Source organism: Cetorhinus maximus, chromosome 13 (assembly GCF_964194155.1).
Source record: "Cetorhinus maximus chromosome 13, sCetMax3.hap1.1, whole genome shotgun sequence".
Lineage (NCBI taxonomy): Eukaryota > Metazoa > Chordata > Chondrichthyes > Lamniformes > Cetorhinidae > Cetorhinus > Cetorhinus maximus.
In genome coordinates this window covers 90226866-90254636 of record NC_135891.1, presented here as the reverse complement: position 1 = coordinate 90254636, position 27771 = coordinate 90226866, and the positions used below count along the sequence as shown (strand labels likewise).

Below are 27771 nucleotides of genomic sequence, written 5' to 3'. Positions count from 1 at the left end.
TGGTTGACTGTTAACTGCCCCCTGAAATGGCCTTGCAAGCCACTCAGTTGAAGGTCAATTAGGGATGGGCAACAAATGCTGGCCTTGCCAGTGATGCCTCCATCCCAAGAAAGAATAAAAGCCTTATCAAATGCTGTTTGGAAATCCAAGTACACGACTTCTACTGGTCCCCCTTTATCCATGTGGTTTGTTACATCCTCAAAGAGCTCTAATAAATTTATCACACATGATTTCCCTTTCAGAAGAAAATCATGTTGACTCTGCCTGATTGTATTATGATTATCTAAATATCCTGATACTACCTCTTTAATAATGGATTCTAGAATTTTTCCCAATGACACACGCTCGGCTAACTGGCCTACAGTTTCTTGTTTTCTGTCCCCCTCCTTTCTTGAATAGAGGTGTTACAAATGCGGTTTTCCAATCCACTGGGACCCCTCCAGAATCTAGGGAATTCCCAGGACTTTGGGAATGCAAACAGGCTCTTCATTACCTGATTGAATGTCTTTTGACTGAATACATGGAACAACCTTTCTTCCAACTCCATTTAAGAGACTAATAAGTGAGTGTTCAAGCAGACAATTCTAATTGCCTCAATTTATCTCCTGCGTTGCTTGGAACAGTGTCCTGAAGATTTGTCCCAAATTCCTGGGGACGCTAGGTCAATCCTGGAGAGTTGGCAACACTCCCAACCTCTCCTATCCTAACCTGCTGACAAACTTTCTAGTTTTTCTTGTTTCAGGTCCCCAGTGTTATTTTAATTTTTATGGCATGGAGCAGTGTTTATTTTCCAGTGACTGATGTATTAAGAAAGGTGGGGTTTTACAATTGATACGCACGCAGGGCGTTATTTAGAAATTAAAACGACCACGTGATCGCGAAACTCAGGGGGGCCGCGGGCGGAACGACGTCATCACGCAAATGAGGGATTGATGTCGACCGTGCGTCAGGACGTAGGCCGTGCGTCAGACGTCTCGACGTCCAGTCGGGGCCGGTGCCGGGCCTACTGTTGGAGGCTTCCCGGACTTTGGCCGGCGGAGTGGGAGCAGCTAGGTGGCCTGCAGCCTGTCCGATGCGCAGGGGATTTGATGCGGAGCCGGGAACGGCAACAGCCGGGAGTTTATTCAGATCGGGACCGCGGCCTCGGACCTTGCAGTAACTGCAGCTCGGGAATGGCTTGGTGCTTGGGCAGCTCGAGTGGTCCTGAAGCAGCCCCATCCCAATAGGGGCTTCACTAGAAGGCAGAGCTGTGTTCACTCTGAGCGGGCTTGGGCTCTCTGCACCCAGAGTGGGGTTCACTATAATCGGGGTCTCGACACCCTAGGGCAGTGAGAGCGGGTTCCCTTGTCAGTTTGTGACCCTTCCATGTCCATCAGCGTCCCCTTTCCCTGACTTAGAAAAACATCTTCCTGGACAAATAGCAATAATGGGTGGTTGATATGAACAGTCAGGAAAGTCTCACTGAGGTTGATCACCCCCTTCTCGCTTCAAGTCAATGCATGAATGGGGTGAGGATGGATGATCAAGAGCTGGAAAATGATGATGAAGTAAATGTGGAAAGTGTTCTGACTGAGGTTAGTAGAGATGGCTCTGAGGAAAACCTTCAAGGCAGCAGGAATGCCAATGGAGAGGGCTTGGGGGATGACTTTTATGTGGATAAACACTGTGTGCTTGTGAACGAAAATATTAACAGAGATGACAACCGTCCGGACAATTTGGAACTAGAAAACTCAATGACTAAAGGAGGCAGTGCCTCTGTTGGTGCTGTGCACTTGTATCCGGCAAACCTAAATGCAGATTCTGAAAATAATTTGATTGAAGATGGTGTGATAGACTTCAGTTCAGGAACTGACAACACAGAGGAAACTTCAGACCTTCAAGATAATAAGGATGATGATCACTGCCAGATCAAACTGCTTTTGGCTCAACTACGCCTCTATGAGCAGGGCACGGTGACCTTGGAAAATAGAGCAAAACTGGCTCCCCAGCCTTCCCAGTTTGATGGTTTTACTTTAGAAAGTGGCAGCAAATTCACAACCGATGGAGAGACTGATTTATTGACAGGTGATGACAGGCAACGATTTGGCATGATTAACCATCAGGATGATTTGACTGAGATGAATCATGAGCCTTTCATGTCAACTGAGAGACCTAAAAGTTTGAGCAGTAATGAAATGGAAGATCTGGTTCATGACAACGAACTAATCCAAGTAAGTTGTCCCGGCTCAAGATCTGGTGTTATCGGCCACGTGGTTTGTAATGATCAGACTATGGGTACATTCAATCACTCACCAGAAGGAACTGATAGAAAACGCAAAACCTCACGAGAAGCTTGCAGTTGGCTAGAAGCCTCATCTGGGAATGAGTTTGGTCAATCTGAGGAAAACATTGAGAGAATGCTCCAGGATCAACAAACTCCCGATTTCTGTCCAGACAAAGATAGGTCAATTGATGATGATTCAAGTTCTCCCCTAGATTGTGGACCATTATTTAGGCTGAAGAAAGACTGGAGGAAAGAGGGAGAGGCTTTGTCTTTAGCCCTTAAAGAGTTAAAAGAAGAGGTCGAGAATATTAGCAAATCCTTTCTGCCTGAAGATGGTGTTGAGCACATTGATCCAGAGAAGCAAGGCACTTGCCACACAGAAAGCTGTGCCTATGAACATAATAGACAGGTAAGAAAGAAAACTGATTAGAATACTGCCTAATGACCTCTAATCTAATCCAGCTCAGACTAATGATATACAAGAAATAAAAACAGAAAATGTTTAAAGTGCTCAGCATTTGTAAAGGGAGAAACAGTTAATGTTTCAGGTCAATGAGCTTCCACCAGAATGAAATATAACCTTTGTTTGACTTTGAGTCAGAGGTGATAAAAGTCAGGACAGCTTCAGCTCCCGGTGCAAACTTTTGATAGTCTTATTAAATCGGCAGGCTCATTCTTCAGCCTCAATGTATGATCTGGGAAATGGATTTGGCACTGGTAAGATGGTGGTGTTTCTCTGTCGTTAGAAGTGAAATCTGTCATTAGGATAATGTAGAAGAAACATTGGGGTGGTTCCAGTGCTGAGATCCCTCTGCCGGTCTGTAAAACCAGACTTGGCTCACTGGTGACCTGAATTAAATGAAGGCCCTGAAGGTAAATGACAACAGAGACAGCCATTTACCTTTGTGGACAGCAGCTCTCTGTCTCTGGAAATACATCATTTATGTAATAGTGGGGCCTAATTCAATCTTAATGATTTTATACACTAACTCTTCGACTTCCTGTAATGTTGCATATAGTAAACCCTGGCTGCTCTATGACCTTTGGCTGACTGAGATGTACCTGTGACATTTTCACCCCCTCTCAGCAGAGTTACGGGCAGGCTAGATGAGTCCTATTAATGAAAAATTTGCCAATTGAAGCAAGCAGCAAGGGGGGAGGTGTTGGTAAAACAAACCGGTACCATAGGAACCCACAGTGTTACTTCTGATCATTCAAATATTCCTGTGTTAAACTTCTTTGCTTTACTTTGCTGGCAGTCTCAGAGCCAGTTTGTACTTGTTGCAGCAATAATTTCCAAGTAAGGGAACCCTACACTTCTACAAGCACTGAACTTTTTAGTGAAGAGGTGTTTAAAGGTGTGGATTTGTATTCCTGTTTGAATAAACTCCACTCATGTGTAATATTGAGGGCCACTTATTCCACATCTGCAAAAGGGCATCAAGCAAGCAAGAGTTACAGAAAATTATGCAAACATTTAGATACGCAAATGTACACGTGAATTACATACATAGCATCTACAGCACAGATAAAGGCCATTTGGCCCAACAGGTCTATGCTGGTGTTTAAGCTACACACGAGACTCCTCTCACATCACTTCATCTCACCTTGTCACCATATCCTTCTATTCCTCATTCCCTCATGTACTTATATACATCTATGTTGTTTGCCCTAACTACTCCACATGGGGCCTGGGGCCAAATTAAATGTAGGAATTTCGTGGATTAGTGGTGCATCTTGTAGGTTGCTCTACTCTATTATTGGAGATTAATATTGGTTCTTGCTTTTAATTTCTTACAAAGTGAGTTCATATCATTTGTCAAGTTGTTATGAGTGGTCCTAGAGTGAGGGTGGGACTCCTGCATTCAAGCAGAAAGTGGAAGGGAGTTAAACAGTGACTCTAAGCCTCTGCACCCCATTTGGTGCCCTGACTGAGCTCAACTGATTCTGCTTGGGAAGAGCCTTCCGTTTGGCTCAACAATACACAGGATGGTTTATTTACCAGAATTCTTCTTTTTAGTAAACAAAAAACAAATAGTAAACAAAAACTCTGCTAATTATTTAATTAAACCACCTTAAACAATTGAACAAATGTATTTAAATTTCTTTTGTTACTAAAAGTCTTCCTTTTTTAAAATTTCAGCCAAAGAAGAAATTTTCTTACCCAGCATTTAAAGAAGGTAAGTTGGTTCCACCTTGGGAATCTTCAGATATCTGCCTATTGTTACTGTACAGTGAGTCAGAGTATTGAAAAGAAAAAGAAAGACTTGCATTTTTATAGCACCTTTCACAGTCTCAGGAAATCCCAAAGCGCTCTACAGCCAATGGTTGAAGTACAGCCATTGTTGTATTGTAGAAAACATAGCAGTCAATTTGCGCAGTAGAGTACAAGTAGGCCTTATTTTTTTATTCTGTAAATTAAGGAGACCCGCATTTTGCGACATATTGTAATTATTAAAAAGAGCAAGGGAGGATTAAACACACTCCTTAGTGAGATGCGCAATGCATGGTTGTGTCCACTTACATCACAACATTAGCACTGGATTATCTGTATACTTAAATGTTCATAATTGTGCCAAATCTTTTATTATTTTATACTTTATTTTTTGTTTTAATGATTGTTTATAACTATGCTATGAATTATGATGACTTGTTTTATTTGTATCGTCATCACAATTCAGATGATTTTCAATAAACTAATTATCTATCTCTCTCAGGCCCGACAGCAGTGTGATAGTGATCAGAGAATCTGTTTTAGTGCTGTTAATTGAAAGATAAATCATATCCACACCACTCGAAAAATACTGTTCTCCCAATGGTGCTATGGGACCTTTATGCCCAACCGAGGGGGCATATGTGGCCTCGGTTGAATGTCTCATCCGGTGCTAATGTTGTGATGTAAGTGGAGGTAATCATGCCTTGTGTATCCCATTAAGCAGCAAGTTTGATCTTTAGTTGCTCTATGTATGTATCAATCAACAGGATGCCAATTCCTTGGTCAGCAATAAATTGGCTGATTTCCACTGGGCGATGTAAGGGTCGCTGCAATTTGTCTTGGCATCTCCTGGGTTAGAGAGAGAGAGAGGAGGGAAGAAGCCAGGCTTCCAGCTTCTAAACATTATCAATGGACTTCTGCTGGAAAGTACATTTGCGTGGATTTCAGTTGAAGACCATTTCAGTTTCGGCTGTAATGAGTTCTAAGATCAGAAATACCTGGCAGCATTCATTATGCTTACCCATGAAGAATGGTCACATGGGCAGGTACGGGAGGACAACCAGCACCCATGGAATCCATACTCAGTGCCTTGAGGAAGGCAGGGGGTGGGAGAGGAATGGTTTAAAATGCAATGTTCAGTAACAGTGCTCTTGTTGCTTTTTGTTCCCCCTGAAGTGTCGGGACCCTGCGATTCTGAGGATCTCCTTGATGGAATCATATTTGCAGCAAGTTACCTTGGGTCAACCCAACTGTTCTCTGACAAAAATCCATCAACCAGCGTCCGAATGTCACAAGCGCAGGAAGCAGTGGGGAGGATAAAGGTGTTTGTCAAAAGTGTTACAATTCATATAATTCGTTTGCCGAACACATTTTCAAATTCTAGCAGTTTGTAATGTGATGCAAATATAGGTAGAGCAGCATTCAGCTGCCCTTGTGTTCATTGTGGTATTGATGGTACTCAGTGTGGTATTGTGTCAGACAGACCAGGAGGCTCACATGTTTGGTACTTAACCTGTACTTTCAGCTAATCTTGAATATGATATTGCAGTTGGCCTCAGTGTCCCTGGGCAAGGAGAGAGGAAAGATTTTTTGAAAATCAGGTATACAGCTTCTTATTGCTGTACAGTGACTCCTGCTGGGAGGATACCATTGGGTTTGCTTGTGATGTCCCTTCATTGTACAGATTGCTGAAATTCACTGACTGGGCTCATACTTGAAGAATGGCTGCTTGAATGAGGCACTGAGGAGTTCCTGCAACTTGAAGACTCCAGCAGGGTGTAAGCTTCTCCGGAGGAGCAGAGAAATTTACAGGAGGGCATAATGGGAATATAGATGAAGTAACTATCTTGTTTGTTTACTAGGCACCAGACGGAGAGTCGCAGCCAATGACTGCAGTGGATCTGTTCATATCAACACAGCGAATTAAAGTATTGAATGCAGAAACACAGGTAACAGAAGAAGCTACGATTAAGAAGTTTACTCTGGGGTATTCTAAGCATGGTACGCTGTCACTGGGCTTATTCAGTCTATTGATATCAAGAGAGTATATGAAAAATCCCACCTAATACATTTTAATTTTGTGAAATGCCCTTAATTTGTCATTACCAATTGCTCCTATTGGCATTACCACCATCAGCACCAGTGAGAGACCTGCAACCATCAGTAAAGAAAGAGAGCACTTGCATTTACATAGCACCTTTCACAATCTCAGTGCATCCCACGTGTAGTCTTTTGTAATGTAGGAACCACAGCAGCCAATATGCACACAGTAAGGTCCCACAATTAGCAGTCGGATAATGACCAGATTTTCTGTTTTAGTTGAGGCAGAAGCATTGACCAGGAGACAATTAACTCACTTTCTCTTCTAAATAGTGTCTTGGGATATTTTACACCACTCCCCACCCCCGAGAGGATAGACGAAGCTTCATTTTAATATCTCACCTGAACGATTTGCTTCCGATTGTGCAGAGTTCTCCCAGTTCTGCACAGAAGTGTAGGCTACCTTGTGTTGCGTAGGTCGAAAAATTTTCTCCAGTCACCACCCAAGCTTGGAATGGCAGTCTATGATTATATTGCAGGGTATTTTCACAGTTCATATGGATTGACTGAAGATTTCAAATGCCTGTTAGACTTATTGAAATCCTCATGACAGAGCCAAACAGCTGTATATTTAACTGGAAAACATTTTAGCATATTTAGCAACTGATTGCAGGAATCTGTCTTTGGATTATCGCAAATGTGATCACTTTCTGTAGGAAACCCTGATGGATCATCCTCTGCAGACCATTTCGTACATTGCAGATATTGGAACTACAATAGTTTTCATGGCTCGCCGACGACTGCCACGTAAATCCCCAGACCAGGAGACCGGGAACTCTCCTGCTGGAAAACGAGAATACAAGATGATATGCCATGTCTTTGAGTCAGAAGATGTGAGTAGTTTGCATCATTTCATTATAGCCATTGATGTTTAAATAATAGTCCCCAGATTATAGGGGACCTCACAGCATGAGTCATAAGAATTCTGTATTTGTTGACTTAGCAGTGTATTATTTATATTGCTCTAAATTAATTAATGTTTTCTGCAGTAATAATACTGTTTTTCTTTGGCTGCCTGTTCCCTCTTTGAGGTCAGAGTTCGAATGGAATCCCCAGGCTTGTGTTGATTTTGCAAACGCTTCCCCGCATAAAAAAAATCTGATAAATTCACTGCTACAAAATGCCCTGTAAAGAACTTGTGGTTGTATGTGTGTGCACGTATACAAATCCCATTGTGCGATCCATCTGTATGTTTATTTTAACTGCATACTCCAACGTGTATTTCTTAAACAAATGCTTAGGTTCTTCTTTTGCTTGCAGGCATCACTTATCGCACAAGCAATAGGCCAAGCATTCACTGTGGCATACCAGCAGTTTCTAAATGCTAATGGCATCAATCCTGCGGATCTGAGTCCTAATGAATATAATGATTTACTTGATACTGAGTTTTACAACGGGGATCTAGTACACTTTTCCAAATCGGAGAACTCCAAAGAGGTGAGCATCTGCCCTGAAGTGAGAACTAACATAGTTTTACTTGTTTCAATGTTAAGAGGCTGTTTGACAATATCTGGTGGTGAGTAACTTTGGATTCACAAAAAAAAACTTGTGGGAGGAGAGGGGCAAGATGATCTATTAATATTAGATGTTGCTCAGGAGTCATCTTTAATCTCCAGTATTCCAAGATTTTTGTTTGTCAGCTTTTCTCCCCACCTCTCCTAAAGGCACCGACTCCTCATGGTTTATGGTTCCACAATGCAGGCAAACCTCCACCACCTTGCTGAAATGGTCATTCATTGTGTGTGAGTCTACGTTCTTTTCTGGACAATGGGATATTGCAGCCAAAACTGATTCTTCTCTTGCATTAAGCTAGTAGCAAAGGTCAGGAATAAACCCTCAGGCTGACTTTTCTCCCCTCCACCCCATCTTTCCCAAATGAATGCTTGGGCCATTTATAATGACTCTACTACTGAAACTGAATATGTTAGCACAGACTAGGATTGCATCCTTGGACCATTTGGTCTTTATGGCTCAGTAGGCGCAATATCTAACCAGCTGGGCTGGCTGGTGAGTTGTGAAATCTCCTAGGTTAATTCTTGGTGTTTTCTTCTCCTAAATTGGTGTCACTGCTGGAGCTTAGTTTTAAGCAGTGCATTTAATTTGCTGTAATGTGCCCTGATGGATTTACAAAAGTAGCGAAGAGGGAGAGGGCAACAGAGTGAACAAGGAAGAAAGGCATTGTTGTATTTGAATTTGGGACATATAGCAGCCAGAAATTAATCCGAAAATAATTAGTCAACATGGGGACCCTGGTTTATATATAATGTGTTTATATATAATGTAATAGAACGTCTATTCTATAGTGGCTCAAAAGGTATATCAGAGATGTTTCTATGAAGGGACACTATGCACTAAAAAAATATGAAGGGAATCTTAGCGCATATGTATTGGGTTATTTTCTTTATTGACCTACAGTTCAGAAGAAAGTGGTGCTGAACACTAATGGTAGTTGTAATTTTGTAAACTGCAATCCTGACACAGGGTCAAGTTAACAGCAAGCACGGTAGTGGAGATTGGGCTATATTATTGTAGCCCTGATTTCTTTTTTATTTCATGGGATTTGGGCATCGCTGGTTAGGCCACCATTTATTGCCCATCCCAAATTGCTCTTGAGTGGATGGAGTTGTGCTGCCTTCTTGAACCGCTGCAGTCCATATAATGTAGGAACACCAACAGTGCTGTTAGGAAGCAAGTTCCAGGACTTTGACCGGCAAGATTGTAGGAATGATGATATAGTTCCAAGTCAGGATGGTGTTTGGCTTGGAGGGAAACTTGCGGATGGTGGTGTTCCCGTGCATCTGCTGGCCTTGTCCTTCAAGGTGATAGAGGTCACGGGTTTGCTAGGTGCTGTCAAAGGAGCCTTGATGAGTTACCGTAGTGCATCTTGTAGATGGTACACACTGTTGCTACTGTGCATTGGTGGTGGAGTGAGTGAATGTTTAAGATGATGAATAGGGTGCCAATCAAGCAGGCTGCTTTATCCTGGGGATATTTGTGGAGCCTCCTCCTCCAATGAGTTGTTTAATTGTCCACCCCCATTCACGACTGGATGTGGCAGGACTGCAGAGCTTAGATCTGATCCATTGGTTGTGGGATTGCTTAGCTCTCTCTATTGAAGACCGCTTCTGCTGTTTGGCATGCAAGTAGTCCTGTGTTGTAGCTTTACCAGGTTGACACCTCATTTTTAGGCATGAATGGTGCTGTTCCTGGCACACCCTTCTGCACTCTTCATTGAACCAGGATTAATCCCCTGGTTTGATGGTAATAATAGAGTGGAGGATATGCCAGGCCATGAGGTTACAGATGTGGTTCTATAAAATTCTGTTGCTACTGATGGCGCCTCATGGATGCTCAGTTTGGAGTTGCTAGATCTGTTCAAAACCAATCCCATTTAGCACGGATATCCTCAATGTGAAGACAGGATTTTGTCTCCACAAGGACTGTGTGGTGGTCACTCCTACCAATAATGCTCCTACTGATACTGTCATGAACAGATGCATCTGTGACAGATTGGTGAGGATGAGGTCAAGTAGGTTTTTCCCATTTGTTGGTTCCCTCACCACCTGCTGAAGTCCCAGTCTAGCAGCTGTGCCCTTTAGGACTCAGTCAGCACCGTCAGTGGTGGTGCTACCGAGCCATTCTTGGTGATAGACACCTGAAGTACCCCACCTGGAGTAAATTTTGTGCCCTTGCCACCCTCTGCTTCCTCCAGGTGATGTTCAACATGGAGGAGTACTGACACATCAATTGCGGGGGGAGGGTAGGTGGTGCAGGAGGTTTCCTTGACCATGTTTGACCTGATGCCATAAGACTTCATGGGGTCCGGAGTCGACGTTGAGGACTCCCAAGTCAGTTCCCTTCCAACTGTATACCACTGTGCCGCCATCTCTGGTGGTGATGGGAGTGTCTGGGGCATTGTCTGTAAGGTATGATTCCGTGAGTATGCCTTTGCCAGGCTGTTGTTTGACTAGTCTATGGGACAGCTCTCCCAATTTTGGCACAAACCACTAGATGTTTGTAAGGGGGACTTTGCAGGGTCGACAGGGCTGGGTGTGCCATTGTAGTTTCCGATGCCTAGGTCAATGCAGGGTGATCCGTCTGATTTCATTCCTTTTAGTAGACCTCGTAGTGGTTCGATACAACTGAGTGGCTTGCTAGGTCATTTCAGAGGGGGTTTAAGAGTCAAACACAGTGCTGTGGGTCTGGAGTCATATGTAGGCCAGAACAGGTCAGGACAGTAGGTTTCCCTCCCTGAAGGACATTTGTGAACCAGATGGGTTTTTACGACAAAGCGAAACACTGTAGACACTGGAAATCTGAAATAAAAACAGAAAATGCTGGAAAAACTCAGCAGGTCTGGCAGCATCTGTGGAGAGACAAACAGAGTTAACGTTTTGAGTCCATAAGAATCCTCTTCAGCGCTAAAAGAGAAGTAGAAACGTGATTAAATTTATACTAAGGAGGGTGGAGCCGTTGAAGCTGGATAGAAGGTCAGCAAAAGGTGGGGGCTAGGAGAGATTGACAAAGATGTCATGGATACAAGACAAAGGGAGTGCTAATGGTAGTGGTAAGGGCTAAAGAAGGTGCTGGTAGCGGCCTAAAGGTAAGAAAGCAGAACATGTGAATAGCAGAACAATGGTCAGCACTCTTTGAAAGAACAACATGGAACAAGTAACAAATGGCCCTTTTGGGGTGAGGAGGGAGGTGGTGGTTGGGGAAAAAGGATAGAGAAAGGGATAAAAAAAAGGGGATAAAATAATGAATAAATGAATAAGAAGAAGTAAATAAAAAATGAAATAAACTTAAAGGAATTAAAAAAGGGGTGAAAATAGAGGAGAGAGTTCATGGTCTGAAGTTGTTGAATTCAATGTTAAGTCCAGAAGGCTGTAAAGTGCCTAATTGAAAGATGAGGTGCTGTTCCTCTAGTTGGCGCTGGGTTTAACTGGAACATTGCAGCAGGCCAGGGACGGACCTATGGGCATGACAGCAGGATGATGTGCTGAAATGGCAAGCAACAGGAAGGTCTGGGTCATGCTTGTGGACAGACCAAAGGTGTTCTGCAAAGCGGTCACCCAGTCTGCGTTTGGTCTCCCCATTGTAGAGGGGACTGCAATGGGAGCAGCGAATGCAGTAGACTAAATTGAAGGAGGTGCAAGTGAAATGCAGCTTCACCTGAAAGGAGTGTTTGGGCCCTTGGCTGGTGTGGAGGGAGGAGGGGCAGGTGTTGCACCTTCTGTGATTGCTTTGGAAGGTGCCGTGGAAAGGGGATGAGGTGTTGGGGGTGATGAAGGAGTGGACCAGAGGGAACAGTGCCTACGGAATGCTGACGGGAGTGAGGGAAAGATGTGTTTGGTGGTGGCGTCATGCTAAAGTTGGTGGAAATGTTGGAGGATGATCCTTTGAATGCGGAGGCTGGTGGGGTGAAAGGTGAGGACAAGGGGGACCCTATCGTGTTTCTGGGAGTGAGGGGAAGGTGTGAGGGCAGAGGCCCGGGAGATTGGTTGGACATGAGGGTCCTGTCAACCACAGTGGGTGGGAAAACCTCGGTTAAGGAAGAAGGAAGACATGTCAGAAGTGCCGTTTTGGAAAGTGGCATCATCGGAACAGATGCGACGGAGGCGAAGGAACTGAAAGAGTGGGATGGAGCCCTTACAGGAAGCAGAGTGTGAGGAGCTATACTTGAGATAGCTGTGGGAGTTGGTGGGCTTGTAATGAATATTGGTAGATAGTCTATCACCAGAAATGGAAACAGAGGTCAAGGTAGGGAAGTATCAGAGATGGACCATGTGAAGGTGACGGAGGGGTGGAAATTGGAAGCAAAATTGATAAATTTTTCCAGGTCCAGACGAGAGTTTTTACGACAATCTATAATGGTTGCATGGTGACCATATGCTTTTAATTCTAGACTTAATAATTGAATTTAAATTCCACCTGCTTCCATGGTAGGATTTGAACCCTAGATCATTACCTTGGGCATCTGGATTATTAGTCCAGTGACATTACCACCACAGCACCATCTCCCCATATTTTGCAGCTAATGCTTTCTGGTTACCTTGCAAAATCACTTGCAGTTTTCTTCACCTAATTGCCTGATACAGTACTGAGCCCCAGAGACCAGAAAACCTCTGGCATGCATTGTGTTGTCTGCGGTCAGCTGTAGTGACAGTAGGAGTGCCAAGTTGACCTCTCAAAGTCTGCACTAACCTGAGGAAACATCCATCTGAATTAATGAACCATGAGGGTGGGGAAGTGGTATCTGATTTTGAATTAACTTGAGATAAATGTAGAAAAATGTGTAACAGAGATCAGAGTCAAACGAAAGCTAAGTGGTCAGCATGTCTAACAGCATCTGTGGAGAAAAAAAACAGAGTTAACGTTTCGAGCTCTGAAGAAGAGTCATAAAGACTCGAAACGTTAACTCTGCTTTTTTTATCCACAGATACTGTTAGACCTGCTGAGTTTTTCCAGCATTTCTGTTTTTGTTTCAGATTTCCAGCATCCGCAGTATTTTGCTTTTATAAGAAGGTAAATGGTATTGCTGCTCAGAACTGTTAGTGCTGTGGGATAGCAACTGAATGTCCTCAAGAGCTGAGGGGGAAAATTGGGATGAGGGTGTGGGGTTGGTGGGGAGACTGCTGGTTGGAAATTGTGTGTCCCAGCATGTAATTTTTTTGGCCTAATTGAGAAGTCATGTGGTTATTTTATTCGAACCTGTGATGCTGTTTTTACCAAGAGGATTTCCACTGTGAATGTGAGTGATTAATGCAGTTCTGTTCTTTACACAGGTCCATATAGAAAAAGCAAAGGGAGAGATCCTTGGCCTTGTGATAGTGGAGTCTGGCTGGGGCTCCATCCTTCCCACAGTGGTGATAGCCAACCTCATGCACGGTGGGCCCACAGAACGATCAGGAGAATTGAACATCGGTGACCAGATCATTTCTGTAAATGGCACTAGTTTAGTTGGACTGCCGCTTGCCACCTGCCAGGGCATAATCAAGGTACCGAATTCCTGCAGCTCTGCAGTTTCTGAGCGTTGCTCCCTTTTTATTTATCTCTTCTTAAAGTATAGTTTCATGAGCAGTAACAGCCTTTGTTATAGATTATAGTTGGTTCCTCAGATATAACTTAGATGTGCATTGATATAAGCCTCTGAATGCAACATCCCAGATGTGTCAATTGGATTTCCTGCTGGCAGTGACACTGAGCCACAGAGACCAGGAAGGTCTTGCATTCAACCTAAGTTAATGTCATAGTTGAGCACAATTGATCTTAACACCCGTGAACTATGCATGGGCAGTCAGCTAAGGCCTTGATCTGTATCTAGTAATTGCTACTGGGAAGTGAAAACTTGTGGACGTCGGGTGAAGACAGTATTGAACTTTTGATGGCCACGGTGTTTGATTAGCCAGATAGCATTCTATTGTCTAGGCTTAGAGATAAACAATGGTCAATTGTGTGCAGTACTTGGAGCACATTGCCACTTCGGGATTGTACTTCAAAAATCGGTGTCCAAAGGAGGGATGAAGAGAGAATTGGACACATCAAAAAAAAATTTGGGGAGAAGATATCAGACTTTCAGTAAATGCTTTATTCGAAATTCCAGATTTTTTGAGCACAAAAGCAAAAATTTGAAAGACTATTATTGAGTGTCAGGATGAGTGGATCAGTGCAACTGTGAAGGCAGAATTTCAAATTTTTCGCTTGTCAGAACCCTCAAGATACTGTGGTTTGCGTAGTCCTTTTTTGCCGGTGAAGTTGTTTATACAAGTGATAGAAAAAATATAGCTAGGATGTATTGATACACAGAATCACAGAGTTATTATAGCGCAGGAGGTGGCCATTTGGCCCATCGTGCCTGCACCAGCTCTCCAAATGAGTAACTCATCTAGTGCCCTTCTCCCTGTAACCCTGCATATTCTTCCTTTTCAAATAATGATCTAATTTTCATTTGAATGCTTCAGTTGAATCTGCCTCCACCACACTCAGGCATTACCTAACCACTTGCTGCGTGAAAAAAGTTTTCCCTTGTATCACTTTTGCCTCTTTTACTAATTACTTTAAATCTGTGCCCTCTCGTTCTCAATCTTTTCACAAGTGGGAACAGTTTCACACTGTCTACTCTGTCCAGACCACTCTCAATTTTGAATACCTCTATTAAATCTTCTCTTGGCCTTCTTTTCTTTGAGGAAACCAGTCCTAACTTCTCGAACAAAAACAAAAAATGTGGAAAAACTCAGCAGGTCTGACAGCATCTGTGGAGAGAAAAAGAGAGTTAACGTTTCGAGTCTGTACGACTCCTCTTCAGCACTGAAGAGTCATATGGACTCGAAATGTTAACTCTGTCTTTCTCTCCACAGATGTTGTCAGACCTGCTGAGTTTTTCCAGCATTTTTTGTTTTTGTTTCAGATTTCCAGTATCCGCAGTATTTTGCCCCTAACTTCTCCAATCTATCTTCATAACTGAAGTTCCTCATCCCTCATCACAAAGGGTCATTTGAATGTGTAATCCAGTGCAGCAAGTGAAGTTGAGTCGATCAGAATATTTATGCTGACAACACACGTACATTTATATTCTGAGTTGAATAGGATGCTCAGCTTCAGAGGGTCTGGTTTAATCTGAAGCAGTGGCTGAAAGCGGGGCTGGAATCAATGGCATGGGAACAGAATTTATTGCAGGAGCTAAAGATGCTGACTTTGGCCTTTTCTATGTTTAATTGGAAGAAATTTTGGATCATTCATAATGACTGTTGGACAAGCAGTCTGACAGCATTGAAGCAATGGAAGGGAGAGAGGTAGAACTGAGTTGTCAGTATATATGTGGAAGCTCACACCATGCCTTTGGATAGAACAGCATGTAGAAGAAGAGGGCTCCCAGGAGGTGATCAGGTTTCTGTGAATCCATCTGATCTGTAGTGGTGTAAAACTTTCATACTTTGACATCTCAAAACAGTTTGAAAAGTGTGCTTAGCTATTCCACTTTATAGCTCACCATTCAGCTACCTAGAGGGCACTGTGAGAAGAAATTAAACCATATAGGTCAGAAAGTTTAAGATTTAATTAGACAATTCTAGCTGGGGAAGCAGTTGGGGTGCTACAGATGTCCTGCGGCCCTGAAGTTAGGGAAAGAAAAATCAGCCAGAGAGAGGTTCTTGATCATCACCCCAGTGCTGTATCTGGTTAAATGCATGTGTGTGGCAGTCAGACAATGACAGGATATAAATACAGAAAACGTTAGAAATAATCAGCAGATCAGGCAGACTCCATGGAGGAGAAACATTAATATTTCTTTTTCCATAGATCTTGCCTGGCCTGCTGAGTATATTCTGTTTTGTTTTATTTCAAATTTGAAACATCTGCAGTATTTTGATTTTGTATTCATGATCAGATATAGTTTGGCAGTATTGCCCCCAACAGTGAAAATGAAGCTGCTGTACAGCTTCAGCATAGGAAGAATGGCTGCTACGTCCATGAAGCTACACCTCAGCAAACCATTGAGAAATAACTAAATGAATAAGAAATTAAGCAAATGGCCAACAGTTGCTCTAAGATGCAACTGAACCATGGAATGGTTACAGACAGGAGGAGTCTATTTGGTCTGTCATATCCTTGCCAGCTGCCTGCAGGAGCAATTTAGCTAGTTCCACCTCCCCAACCTTTCCCTGTTGCCCTGCTAATTTTCTCTGTTCAGCTGCTTATCCAGTGGCCTATTCAAAGACCTGATTGTACATGCCTCCACTACACCTTCAGTTCATTCCAGAGCCTAACCGCTCGCTGCATTTAAAAAAAACTTTTCCTTGTCTCACCTTTGATTTAAAGTAATTGGCAAAAGAATCAGTGTCCTGTGATTCTCAACCCTTCCAGGGAACAGTATCTAGCTACTCTGTCTCGATCCCTCATAATTTTGAACACTTGTATTAAATCTCCCTTCAAATTTTTCTTCTCTATGGAGAATGACCCCAGCTTCTCCAGTGTACCCACATAACTGAAGTTCCTCATCCCTGGAACCACACTTGTTCATCTTTTCTGCACCCTTTCTAAAGACTTCATATCCTTCCTATTCTTGTTGAGGCCAAAGCAGTTTTACAAAGGTTCACCATAACTTACTTGCCTTTGTACTTGATGCTTCTATTTCCTACCACTTAAGCTAAATGACTGACATATAGTTGCTAGGTTTATCCTTACAACCTTTTTTTTTTAAATAAGTTTGCTGCTTATTCAGTATGACTCCTACTAAGATGAGGAGTGGTTAGCACAGCTGAGTGGCCTTTGCATGGTTTTTGTGGTGATCCTACCACCAGTTGGAGACGTTTTTTTGCAGCAAATCTTTCTTTCTGACATTTAATGTATTGCTTTTAAAGGACTTGAAATACCAGTCTGAAGTGAAGCTCAACATTGTACGCTGCCCACCAGTCACAACAGCTATTATCAAACGACCAGACCAAAAACACCAGCTCGGATTTAGTGTACAGGATGGCATTGTAAGTAAGATATTGTGTTTTGAGATGTTAAAGTATGAAAGTTTTGCACCACTGCAAACGATACTGTAAAACAATTTTAAATCTTAACCCTGAAGGAACTTCTAGTCTCTCAGGTCCCGCCATTTAGTAGAAAAAATGTTGACACTGTTCAGAGAAACAAGTACTAATATTACAGCATTCTACTCGTGTCAGGAATCAAAGTAAGTTTAACCCCATACTATGGAAATAATTTAAACTAAACTTTTAAACATGTCTTTTACCCTGTCTCATTTACCTTCTCTCTTTTTATAATTTTAAAGGCTAAATTTTAATAAACTCTTCATTCTAAACCTTTTTAAATTTGATTTACTTAATGATTTGTTTTGCCTGCTGGGTTCCACTGTTTGTGATAGAGCAGGGAGTAATGGTTAATGTCCGCTAGCTGACAACTTGGCACCAAGCAGAACCAGTGGCCATTGTGATGCTGGCAACTTCATCGTGTTTAAGTGGGATAATTTGTCTGTTGTACCGAAAGGATTAAGGTCGATCTTCAGTTTACGAATCAAATTGAATTTAACCAAATGATGTTTAACTTAGAATTCACCTGAATGCCCAGGGGAAATTAAGTGGCATTATCCTTTCTGTCTATTGCATTGATAAGTCAAGGTATCTGTGATTATTAATTAAATCAGAATCTTGATAATTCTGTTGAGTATCTATTTAAACCAACATCACTGAAACAGAGATTATCTGGTCATTATCTTATGGCTGTTTGTGTGACCTTGCTGGAAACTTGCCAGCTGTGTTTCCTGTATTATAACAGTGACTGCACATAAAAAAGCAGATAATTGACTGTAAGGTGCTTTGCGACGTGGCCCTGTGAGGTGCTTTGTAAACTCTAATTCTTTTAAAGGGTTTAGGTTAGGTCCTAGTTATAGCATGTTCATGCCCATGTGTGAATCTTAGGAAGTTCCCATGTTTTAAAATCTTTGCATGTGTTCAGACAGTATTAACTTTTCCTACCTTGAGCTGTTTACTTCTTTAATAAAAAAGAACTGGATTTTGAATGAGCTAGCATTGTCTGTTACATTGTAGGAAAAAGTGGCAGTCCTTTTGTACATAGCAAGATCACATTAACTGCTATGAGATGAATGAACGAGTGATGTGTTTTTGGCGATGTTGGTTGAGAATGGAATATTGGCCAAGACAAGAGAGTGGTTCTTCAACCAGTGTCATAGGGTGTTTAACAATCATCTGAACAAAAACAAAAAACTGCGGATGCTGGAAATCCAAAATAAAAACAGAATTACCTGGAAAAACTCAGCAGGTCTGGCAGCATCGGCGGAGAAGAAAAGAGTTGACGCTTCGAGTCCTCATGACCCTTCAACAGAACTGAGTAATATTAGGAGAGGTGGGGGGGCGGGGTGGTGTGTGGTTGTAGGGACAAGCAAGCAGTGATAGGGGCAGATAATCAAAAGATGTCACAGACAAAGGAACAAAGAGGTGTTGAAGGTGGTGATATTATCTAAACGAATGTGCTAATTAAGAATGGATGGCAGGTCACTCAAAGTACAGCTCTAGTGGGGGTGGGGTAGAAAGACTAACAGGGCATAAAAGGTATAGATTTAAAAATAATGGAAATAGGTGGGAAAAGAAAAATCTATATAAATTATTGGAAAAAACAAAAGGAAGGGGGAAGAGACGGAAAGGGGGTGGGGATGGAGGAGGGAGGAGGGAGTTCAAGATCTAAAGTTGTTGAATTCAATATTCAGTCCGGAAGGCTGTAAAGTGCCTAGTTGGAAGATGAGGTGCTGTTCCTCCAGTTTGTGTTGGGCTTCACTGGAACAATGCAGCAAGCCAAGGACAGACATGTGGGCAAGAGAGCAGGGTGAAGTGTTAAAATGGCAAGCGACAGGGAGGTTTGGGTCTTTCTTGCGGACAGACCGCAGATGTTCTGCAAAGCGGTCGCCCAGTTTATGTTTGGTCTCTCCAATATAGAGGAGACCACATTGGGAGCAACGAATGCAGTAGACTAAGTTAGGGGAAATGCAAGTGAAATGCTGCTTCACTTGAAAGGAGTGTTTGGGCCCTTGGATGGTGAGGAGAGAGGAAGTGAAGGGGCAAGTGTTGCATCTTTTGCATGGGCATGGGGAGGTGCCATAGGTGGGGGTTAAGGAGTAGGGGGTGATGGAGGAGTGGACCAGGGTGTCCCGGAGGGAATGATCCCTACGGAATGCTGCCGAGGGGGTGAAGGGAAGATGTGTTTGGTGGTGACATCATGCTGGAGTTGGCGGAAATGGCGGAGGATGATCCTTTGACTGCGAAGGCTGGTGGGGTGATAAGTGAGGACAAGGGGGACCCTGTCATGTTTCTGGGAGGGAGGAGAAGGCGTGAGGGCGGATGCGCAGGAGATGGGCCGGACACGGTTGAGGGCCCTGTCAACGACCGTGGGTGGAAAACCTCGGTTAAGGAAGAAGGAGGACATGTCAGAGGAACTGTTTTTGAAGGTAGCATCATCGGAACAGATGCGACGGAGGCGAAGGAACTGAGAGAATGGGATTGTGTCCTTACAGGAAGCGGGGTGTGAGGAGCTGTAGTCGAGGTAGCTGTGGGAGTCGGTAGGCTTGTAATGGATATTGTTGGCAGTCTATCACCAGAAATTGAGACAGAGAGGTCAAGGAAGGGAAGAGAAGTGTCAGAGAAGGACCATGTGAAAATGATGGAGGGGTGGAGATTGGAAGCAAAATTAATAAATTTTTCCAGGTCCCGACGAGAGCATGAAGCAGCACCGAAGTAATCATTGATGTACCGGAGAAAGAGTTGTGGGAGGGGGCCGGAGTAGGACTGGAACAAGGAATGTTCCACATACCCCATAAAGAGACAGGCATAGCTGGGCCCATGCGGGTACACATAGCCACACCTTTTATTTGGAGGAAGTGAGAGGAGTTAAAGGAGAAATTGTTCAGTGTGAGAACAAGTTCAGCCAGACGGAGGAGAGTAGTGGTGGATGGGGATTGTTCGGGCCTCTGTTCGAGATAGAAGCTAAGGGCCCTCAGACCATTCTGGTGGGGGATGGAGGTGTAGAGGGATTGGACGTCCATGGTGAAGAGGAAGCAGTTGGGGTCAGGGAACTGGAAATTGTTGATGTGACGTAAGGTGTCAGAGGAATCACGGATGTAGGTGGGAAGGGACTGGACAAGGGGAGAGAGAAGGGAGTCAAGATAACGAGAAATGAGTTCCGTGGGGCAGGAACAGGCTGACACGATCGGTCTGCCGGGACAGTTCTGTTTGTGGATTTTGGGTAGGAGGTAGAAGCGGGCCGTCCGAGGTTGGGCGACTATCAGGTTGGAAGCTGTGGGAGGAAGATCTCCAGAGGAGATGAGGTCAGTGACAGTCCTGGAAACAACGGCTTGATGTTCAGTGGTGGGTCATGGTCCAGGGAGAGGTAGGAGGAAGTGTCTGCGAGTTGACGCTCATCCTCCGCAAGGTAGGGGTCAGTGCGCCAGACAACAACAGCACCACCCTTGTCAGCGGGTTTGATGACAATGTTGGGGTTGGACCTAAGAGAACAGAGTGCAGTAAGTTCAGAGACAGACAGATTAGAATGGGTGAGAGGAGCAGAGAAATTGAGATGACTAATGTCACGCCGACAGTTCTCAATGAAAAGATCAAGAGAAGGTAAGAATCCAGAGGGAGGGGTCCAGGTGGAGGGAGAATATTGGAAGTGGGTTAAAGGATCCGTTGAACGGGGAGAGGACTCCTGCCCAAAGAAATGAGCATGGAGACGAAGACGGCGGAAGAAGAGTTCAGCATTGTGCCGAGCCCGAAATTCATTGAGATGAGGGCGTAAGGGTATGAAACTAAATCCTTTGCTGAGCACTGAACGTTCAGCGTCGGAGAGGGGAAGGTCAGGGGGTATAGTGAATACACGGCCGGGGCTGGGATTGGAAGATGGGGTGGGGACGGAGGGACAGGCTGGGGTGGAGTGTCCTAGATGGGTGTTGGTGTCGATGAGTTGTTGGAGCTTACGTTCCTTAGCACTTGAGAGAAAGAGAAAAAGTTTCTTGTTGAGGCGTCGGATGAGACGAAGAATAAAATGAAACTGGGGGCACGCGCAGCTTTGAAAAAGGGTGCGGTGGTGCTGCTGGAGGGAGAGGTCGAGTGTGTTCATATGGCGGCGCATGGCACTGAGTGTGGATCTCAGAATGCGACGGGAACAGCAGTCTGAGAAAGGTTTTATGTCCCAGAGATACCTGTAATCCTGGGTGGGTTCGAAACAAGAGGGATGGAATTTCAGTTGAAATCCACGTGGGGTAAAGTCGGAGACTTATCTGAACAGGCTGACAAAGCCTGAGTTGAAACTTTCATCTGAAGGACAGCACTACTGACAATGCAACACTGTAGAAATGAGTACATTTACATATGTTGTGTTGGAAACATATCTTCAAGAACTGTATTTTCTTTTAAAATTTGGAAGGACATTGCATTATTTGGACACTTGGGTTTTTTTTAAAAAGGTAGTAAGTTCATCTTGGACTTGGAGCAAGCACGCCTTTCCCAAGAAATCACCTGACCTGCATGGTACTTGAGGAGAGCTATTTGCTAATTTGAACAGTAATTACTTTAATGGCTGGGAGAAAAAAACTGCTTTAAAGGCAAAGGCCTTGGCGATTTACTGGAAATTACCTGACAAAGATGAGCTTTATGTTTTGAAAGCTAAGATAAAAGCAAAATACTGCTGATGCTGGAAATCTGAAATAACAACAGAAAATGCTGGAAAACTCAGAAACAGACTCTTCTTCAGAGCCATACGGACTCGAAACGTTAATTCTGTTTCTCTCTCCGCAGATAATGCCAGACCTGTTGAGTGTTTCCAGCATTTTTTGCTTTTATTTATGTTTTGAAATTTTTTTTTTAAACTCAGTTGGGAATAAACTAAGAAGGGGAGAAGCTGTCCAGCTTGTACTCTCTTTGCCTTGCCTGAATGTAGTATGGCTATCAGTATCCAGCTAGGAATCCTCATCTCAGGGGAACTTGCCTGTATTTGGAAACCCGAAAGGCTGAGACAAGAAGGATTGGTCCAGCTTTTTATTCTCCTCCATGCTGAAGCTGTTGGTGAAAACATCTATTGGGACCAGCAGTCCGCCTTCACACGAGGAAGCACCGGATCAACAAATTCAGAACCCTACGAACTTTGTTTTATTTTTATAAAGTTTTTCTTCAACTGTCCATCTCTGCAGAGACCCTATTTGTTTGTCCTTTATTTATGTGTGTGGTGTGCATGCTACGGTACTTTAAAAGGGCTAGATAGTTAAACTTCCAGATTACAAATTGTGTGTAAACAGTTATTGCAACTTGTTTAAAAAGAAGTTTTGTTTTATAATAAATCAATCATTGAGTTTATTGAAAGAAACCCGGTTAAAGTATCTTTTATTCTGGGTCTGACAGTAGCGAAAGTAAATAATTGGCCACTTTGGTGTAAATGTTTAATTCACTCACTAATGTTGTGATCTATGGAGTAGTGGGGCTAGATCAACTGTGCACTCCTCCCATCCTGGTCTTAACAGTTGTACTCTTCAAAGTGCATGATGGAAATGGAACACTTAGCCAGGGTCAGCAGCTCAGGTACAGCACAGGTTAGCTGCATTGTAGTGCTCCCTCTGCCCTGCCTTTTATTGTAACAGTCTGCCATATTTTAAATTTCTGACGTCAGCTATTTTCTGATTACTCTCAGATTACTAATTGGTGTTAAATCAGGAGCTGTCTCATGCTGTTAATCTATACCCACTATAAGTTGCTTGACACCGTCTAAACTAAATTCATTTAAGACCATTAAAGCAAGCATTGTACGTCTTTGTCATTGGATACTGCCACTTTGGACATCCGATGAATGCTGGAGTGAGTTACGGGGGCTGTAACTTAATCCGGAGATTGAGATCAGCGCTCACATCATCTGGACCCATCGGTCAGTTTAATCTTAAACTTACTCCCAAGTGACTTGTCTTACAAAATCAATTTTTATTCAAAATTGCACCACCAGCTGAGTTGCTTATGCGTGGTGTGTTCTGAGTGAGATTTTTAAAATCACACGACAGTAGATTAACCCTTTGTATGCCGAGAGCAAGTTCACTTTAGCCAAGTATGCTTTCCCCATGCTGGCTGCTGCAGAGTGAGTACATTTCCGTTGTGATGCTTAAGGATTAGAGATTAAACATTTGACTGTGTCATTCAAGACTCTTGTGGTTTTTTTGATTGGCTAGTCAAAACATTTTTAGAAACCTTTCAAAGATGGCTCAGAGGAAGAAGAAAGATTACCAAAAGAGTTTAATTTATTTTTGAGAAATAAGGTGTAGAATAAAGAAATTAGAATCATGGAATGTTTACAACACGGAAGGATGCCATTTGGTCCGTTGTCTGTTCTCTGTTCTGTGCAAGAGCAACTCATCCGGTGCTGCTCCCAGCATTTTCCCTGTTTGGCTGCAAAGTTTTCCTCTTCAGATAATGATCCGATTCTCTGATAGAATCATTGAATGTAGAACTAAATTTTTTTTAAAACTCAAACACTTTAAAAACTGGGAAAGGAGAAAATAAGGGAAGGGGCAACAAGGTGAGCAGAATTGGTGTGTAAAATTGTTCTTATTTTTAAGGAACTAGGATTGGCCTTGATGTAAAGTCAGCAACAGTTCAACATGCTAACCAGCAAACAAGTTAATGTAGCTAAATGTTCTCTTGACTTCTTGATTCAGATCTACAGCCTCATGAGAGGTGGAATTGCAGAACGAGGTGGAATCCGAGTGGGGCATCGCATCATTGAAATAAATGGACAAAGCGTTGTTGCAACTCCACATGAAAAGATTGTGCAAAGACTGTCGAATGCCACTGGTGAGGTAAGTGGCAAAAATACAGAGCAGGTTTTTTTTTTTTAAAAACTCTATAATCTCTGTTTATTGAAAAGTACCCTGCATACTGATGGCTGGCTGGTTGAGTGCATGCACAGTCCAGTGTGATACTGAGGCGTACAGACCAGATTCCATTTTCAGTCCCTATTGATCCAAACTGGGTCAGCGTTAGGGTTCCTACAATTGTCCTCAACGTCTTTGAGTTAGGGAGGGTCAAAAAGTTAGTAAGGTTTCCTGCTCATGATAACTATCCAGTGGACTTGGTGCAATGTGCATCTGTCTGGATATTATGTAAAGGCAGAGTTGATTTGGGCTGTGATTCTCCTCCTACAGTTAAATGACCTGCCATTTGGACAAGATACCATTGAGAGCAGCTGATGCCCGTGGAATTATCCCCTAGAAAGAACCTGCAACAAGAAGTGGCAAGGAGCTAAAAAGCTTAATAAATTGATAGATAAGACATAGTCAACTTATAATTGATTCTTGGGTGAGTTCCCTTGGACAAATGCATAATCTTGAATTCACTCCTTTGTCAAGAGTGTTGCTTCACCAAACCTCTATGACTGTTGTTTTAGAACTCTCAATTGTCTGCCAGTCACCAATATTCACCAGAGAACACCCCCATATGATGAATAATTGCACGGCACTAACTCTGTTTTCATGCACATTATATTGTGCAACTTAACATGTAACATTTTTAAAATGTTTTAATCTTGCTTTCAAAATATGTCCCAAAATCAATATGTTAGAAAGTCAAACTTCTGTGAGGGCATTTTTGGGCAATTAATTCTTTTCTCTGCTCCTCCTCTCACCAACTGACATCTGGTTTCTTGCTCAAAGTGGTATACTGCATTAATGAGCTTGGGCAGTGAGTGTTGGCGGACTGGTCATCTCCAGTGAGGCATCACAGTCCAATCCATCCTAACCAGATGCTGATGTACTTGCATTTTCCTAAAGGGGTCACTGTTGGTGATTAGGAGCATTAACGCTAGCTTGTTCTGCACTCCCTCGTCCCCATCCATAAGGTAGGACACTGAGGCCAGTTGGACAACCCCAACTGCTGCCCTGGCTCATAATAGCACAGACGTGATCAAACCTGGGCCTCTGCTCTGAGGCTCAATACTGCCTGCAACAGGCATTATATTTACACGAAGAAGAGAGATTTGGAAATGCTCTGGAGTATTTATGCCATGGTAACTCTTTTCCTTTTCCAGATACACATAAAGACGATGCCAGCTGCTACATACAGACTGCTAACAGGACAGGAGCAACCAATATACATATAAAAAAAAGGATCATCACTGCTAGCCAGCTCAAACATTTTGGGATGTAAGGCTTCCACATTAACATGGCTTGGTTTACAGTGCCTCGATAAATTACAGCACCATTTTTAATTGGCATGTTCAAGAGATGACTTAACACAACCGTTCTACTCTGCACTAAATTGGCTGCCATCCAGGAGCTAAGAGCTGCAGCAGTACCACAGGCCAGCATGTGAGAGGAAGAAATAAGTCAACTTCTTGGGCAGGCAGGCCTACATGCTACACATCGGAGATGCTACCACAGAAATGGAACGTGGCATTGTGTGTTTCATGGAAAAGAATTCATACCAAGCTTTTGCCATATCACCAGCACAAACTAGTTATCACATGGCATCTGTAAGCAAGCTCCATTGTTTTATTTAAGTAGAATTTCACATGGATTAATTTTATCATTGGTAAAGGCATGAGCTTGACAACTATCTTAACCAACTGATTTATTTAAAAATACATAAGCTAAGGGAAAACTTATAATAAACAGACCAATGTGCCACATTTTTGTTTAAACGCACTAGGGATAACAACATGTATGTCATCCCAGAGACCATGAACATCTGATCCTTTCTTATGTGAATACTGCCTTTCCAACAGCACGGCTTCCTGAGATAAGGACTTCAGATTCAGTTTACGTTCTTGAGTTTTGCTTTGGCCTTTACAAATGCAGTTTACAACTTACTGTTAAAAATTCAAGGTACAATTACAGTTGCTAAAATTAGTGCCTATAAATAAGGAGACAAAAATATCAGCCTGGGGTTCCTTCTTCTGATCACTATCCAGTGATTCTTGCTGGAAAGCGCACATGTGTTTGAGGAACAAGGACAGATTGGGCTCATTGAAATATCCTGCTGACTCTTAATGTCTCACACAAATGCCCACTTTGTTAAATTGCTGACAGGCTGTTTGCACTCTTGGAACTGCATCCAAAGCCAGGTTCAAAGCCCATGAACCTGCTTCCCAACAAAGGTCAGCACCCACGGAACTATTCCCATGGGACCCCACTTCACCAGTATATAGTAAAGTTTAGATTTATACATATAGGAGAGCTCTATTTTAGTTCATATTTTATTCATGTACACCCGGGTGTTTAAAGTATGACAGGGAATTTTAAAACAACAAAGCTTTACTATTTTGGAGGAGGAATTTGTCTCAGAAATTTATTGAAAGAACAAATCTGGTCACCATCCAGTGACTCCCACTGGAATGTTTGTGGACATCAGGGTTAGGCATGGCTGTGATACACTCCACAATAGAAAAGACTGCTGGCACTTACTGTCTAGGTTCCTGTGAAGAACAGCCACTTGGATGATGGCCTAGAGCGATTAATGCCTGTAGAAGTTAACCCCTATCAGTTATTCTTTCAGTAGAAGAGAGATGGAAAGTAGTTTTTGGTGGAGGAAGTAAATTAAGTGCATTGAAAAGATTCTGAGGATACCTCACTTACGAATACTTGCCTTTGGTGCCTTGAAAAGCACCATTAAGCTTATAGTACTTAACGTGCTTAGGGTGCTTATTAAGAACTATAGTTCTGACTTGACTCCAATGCATACAGCAATGTTTGTACAGTGTTTCGTATTCACAAGGACTTACTGTTAACTGTTGAGAAAAAGGCTACCCTCGTGGTTCAGTTGGTAACTGCACCATCTGATGTGTTACTGAACAATACAGACAGAAGGACCCTGTTCAGGCATTGATCTGTGCTGAATTAGCTGATCTCAGCTGAGACTGTTCACAGCAGAGTAGGATCATGGGATATTATAATTTCTATCAGTGCCCCTGAGCAAAGGAGAGGAGAAGAATCAGCCCAGAGCTCCTGCACCTTATCATTATCATTTCCCTGCTGGAAAATACATAGGTGATGGCTGTGAGCTTCTCAGATCTGTGGCACGGTACCCCATCAAGAGTCAGTGTCTTCAGACAAGAGGGAAGAGAAATTGAGGGCAGGGAAACTCTGCAACCCTCAAAGCATCAAAACTATTCTCTTGAGCTGTATCCTTATACTATTTCAATTACATTGGAAGTTAATAACCAGCAAACTACTCTGATCAGAGTTTGATCCATGTAGTGTTTAACCATACACCCGTAATTTGCCTTTACTACATGGGTCTGCCCTGAATTCTTCCAAAGGAATGTGCTATTGACGTGTGATATTTAGGTATTTTAAATGAAAATGAGAGAATGGGCAGATTGTTATGAGTTTTTAAGTAATTATATAATAATGCTTCCTTTTTGTGGTGCTCATTTACATTTTTCATCGCAATAAACAGTTAATATGGCATCAGTGCATTTCTTAGTTAAAAATGGGGATGGCTCAGGTTTTCATATTACGTTTTCTGTTTAGTTGAATTCTAGCAAATGCTATAAAATCACAAACAATTCATCTGAAAGAGCCTTCAGTCACATGACTCCACCTTCCAGACTACCAGCCCCACTGCATTCCAAACCACATCATTAGCTGTTTTCTAAACAAGGCCAGTGTCCTGGCCACAACCACATTCCTTAGTACCCGACTGCATCTTCA

General features: G+C 42.8%; 1 protein-coding gene across 3 annotated transcripts; it reads left to right on the top strand.

Annotated features, from left to right (window-relative positions):
* The first annotated feature begins 962 nt into the window (after positions 1 to 962).
* LOC144688801 (amyloid-beta A4 precursor protein-binding family A member 3-like) lies at positions 963 to 27526 on the top strand. Of its 3 annotated transcripts, none has more exons than XM_078555758.1 (10): positions 968 to 2672; positions 4407 to 4443; positions 5655 to 5800; positions 6341 to 6427; positions 7235 to 7411; positions 7839 to 8015; positions 13364 to 13576; positions 16937 to 17056; positions 23782 to 23917; positions 25149 to 27526. In XM_078555758.1, exons 1-10 carry the CDS (start codon positions 1440 to 1442, stop codon positions 25265 to 25267), a joined length of 2445 nt encoding a protein of 814 aa, XP_078411884.1. In that variant the 5' UTR covers positions 968 to 1439; the 3' UTR covers positions 25268 to 27526. The 3 variants fall into 3 exon arrangements, with proteins under 3 accessions (XP_078411886.1, XP_078411884.1, XP_078411885.1); XM_078555759.1 differs by having other exon boundaries at positions 23782 to 23922; XM_078555760.1 differs by lacking the exon at positions 7839 to 8015 and having other exon boundaries at positions 963 to 2672.
* Positions 27527 to 27771: the final 245 nt, after the last annotated feature.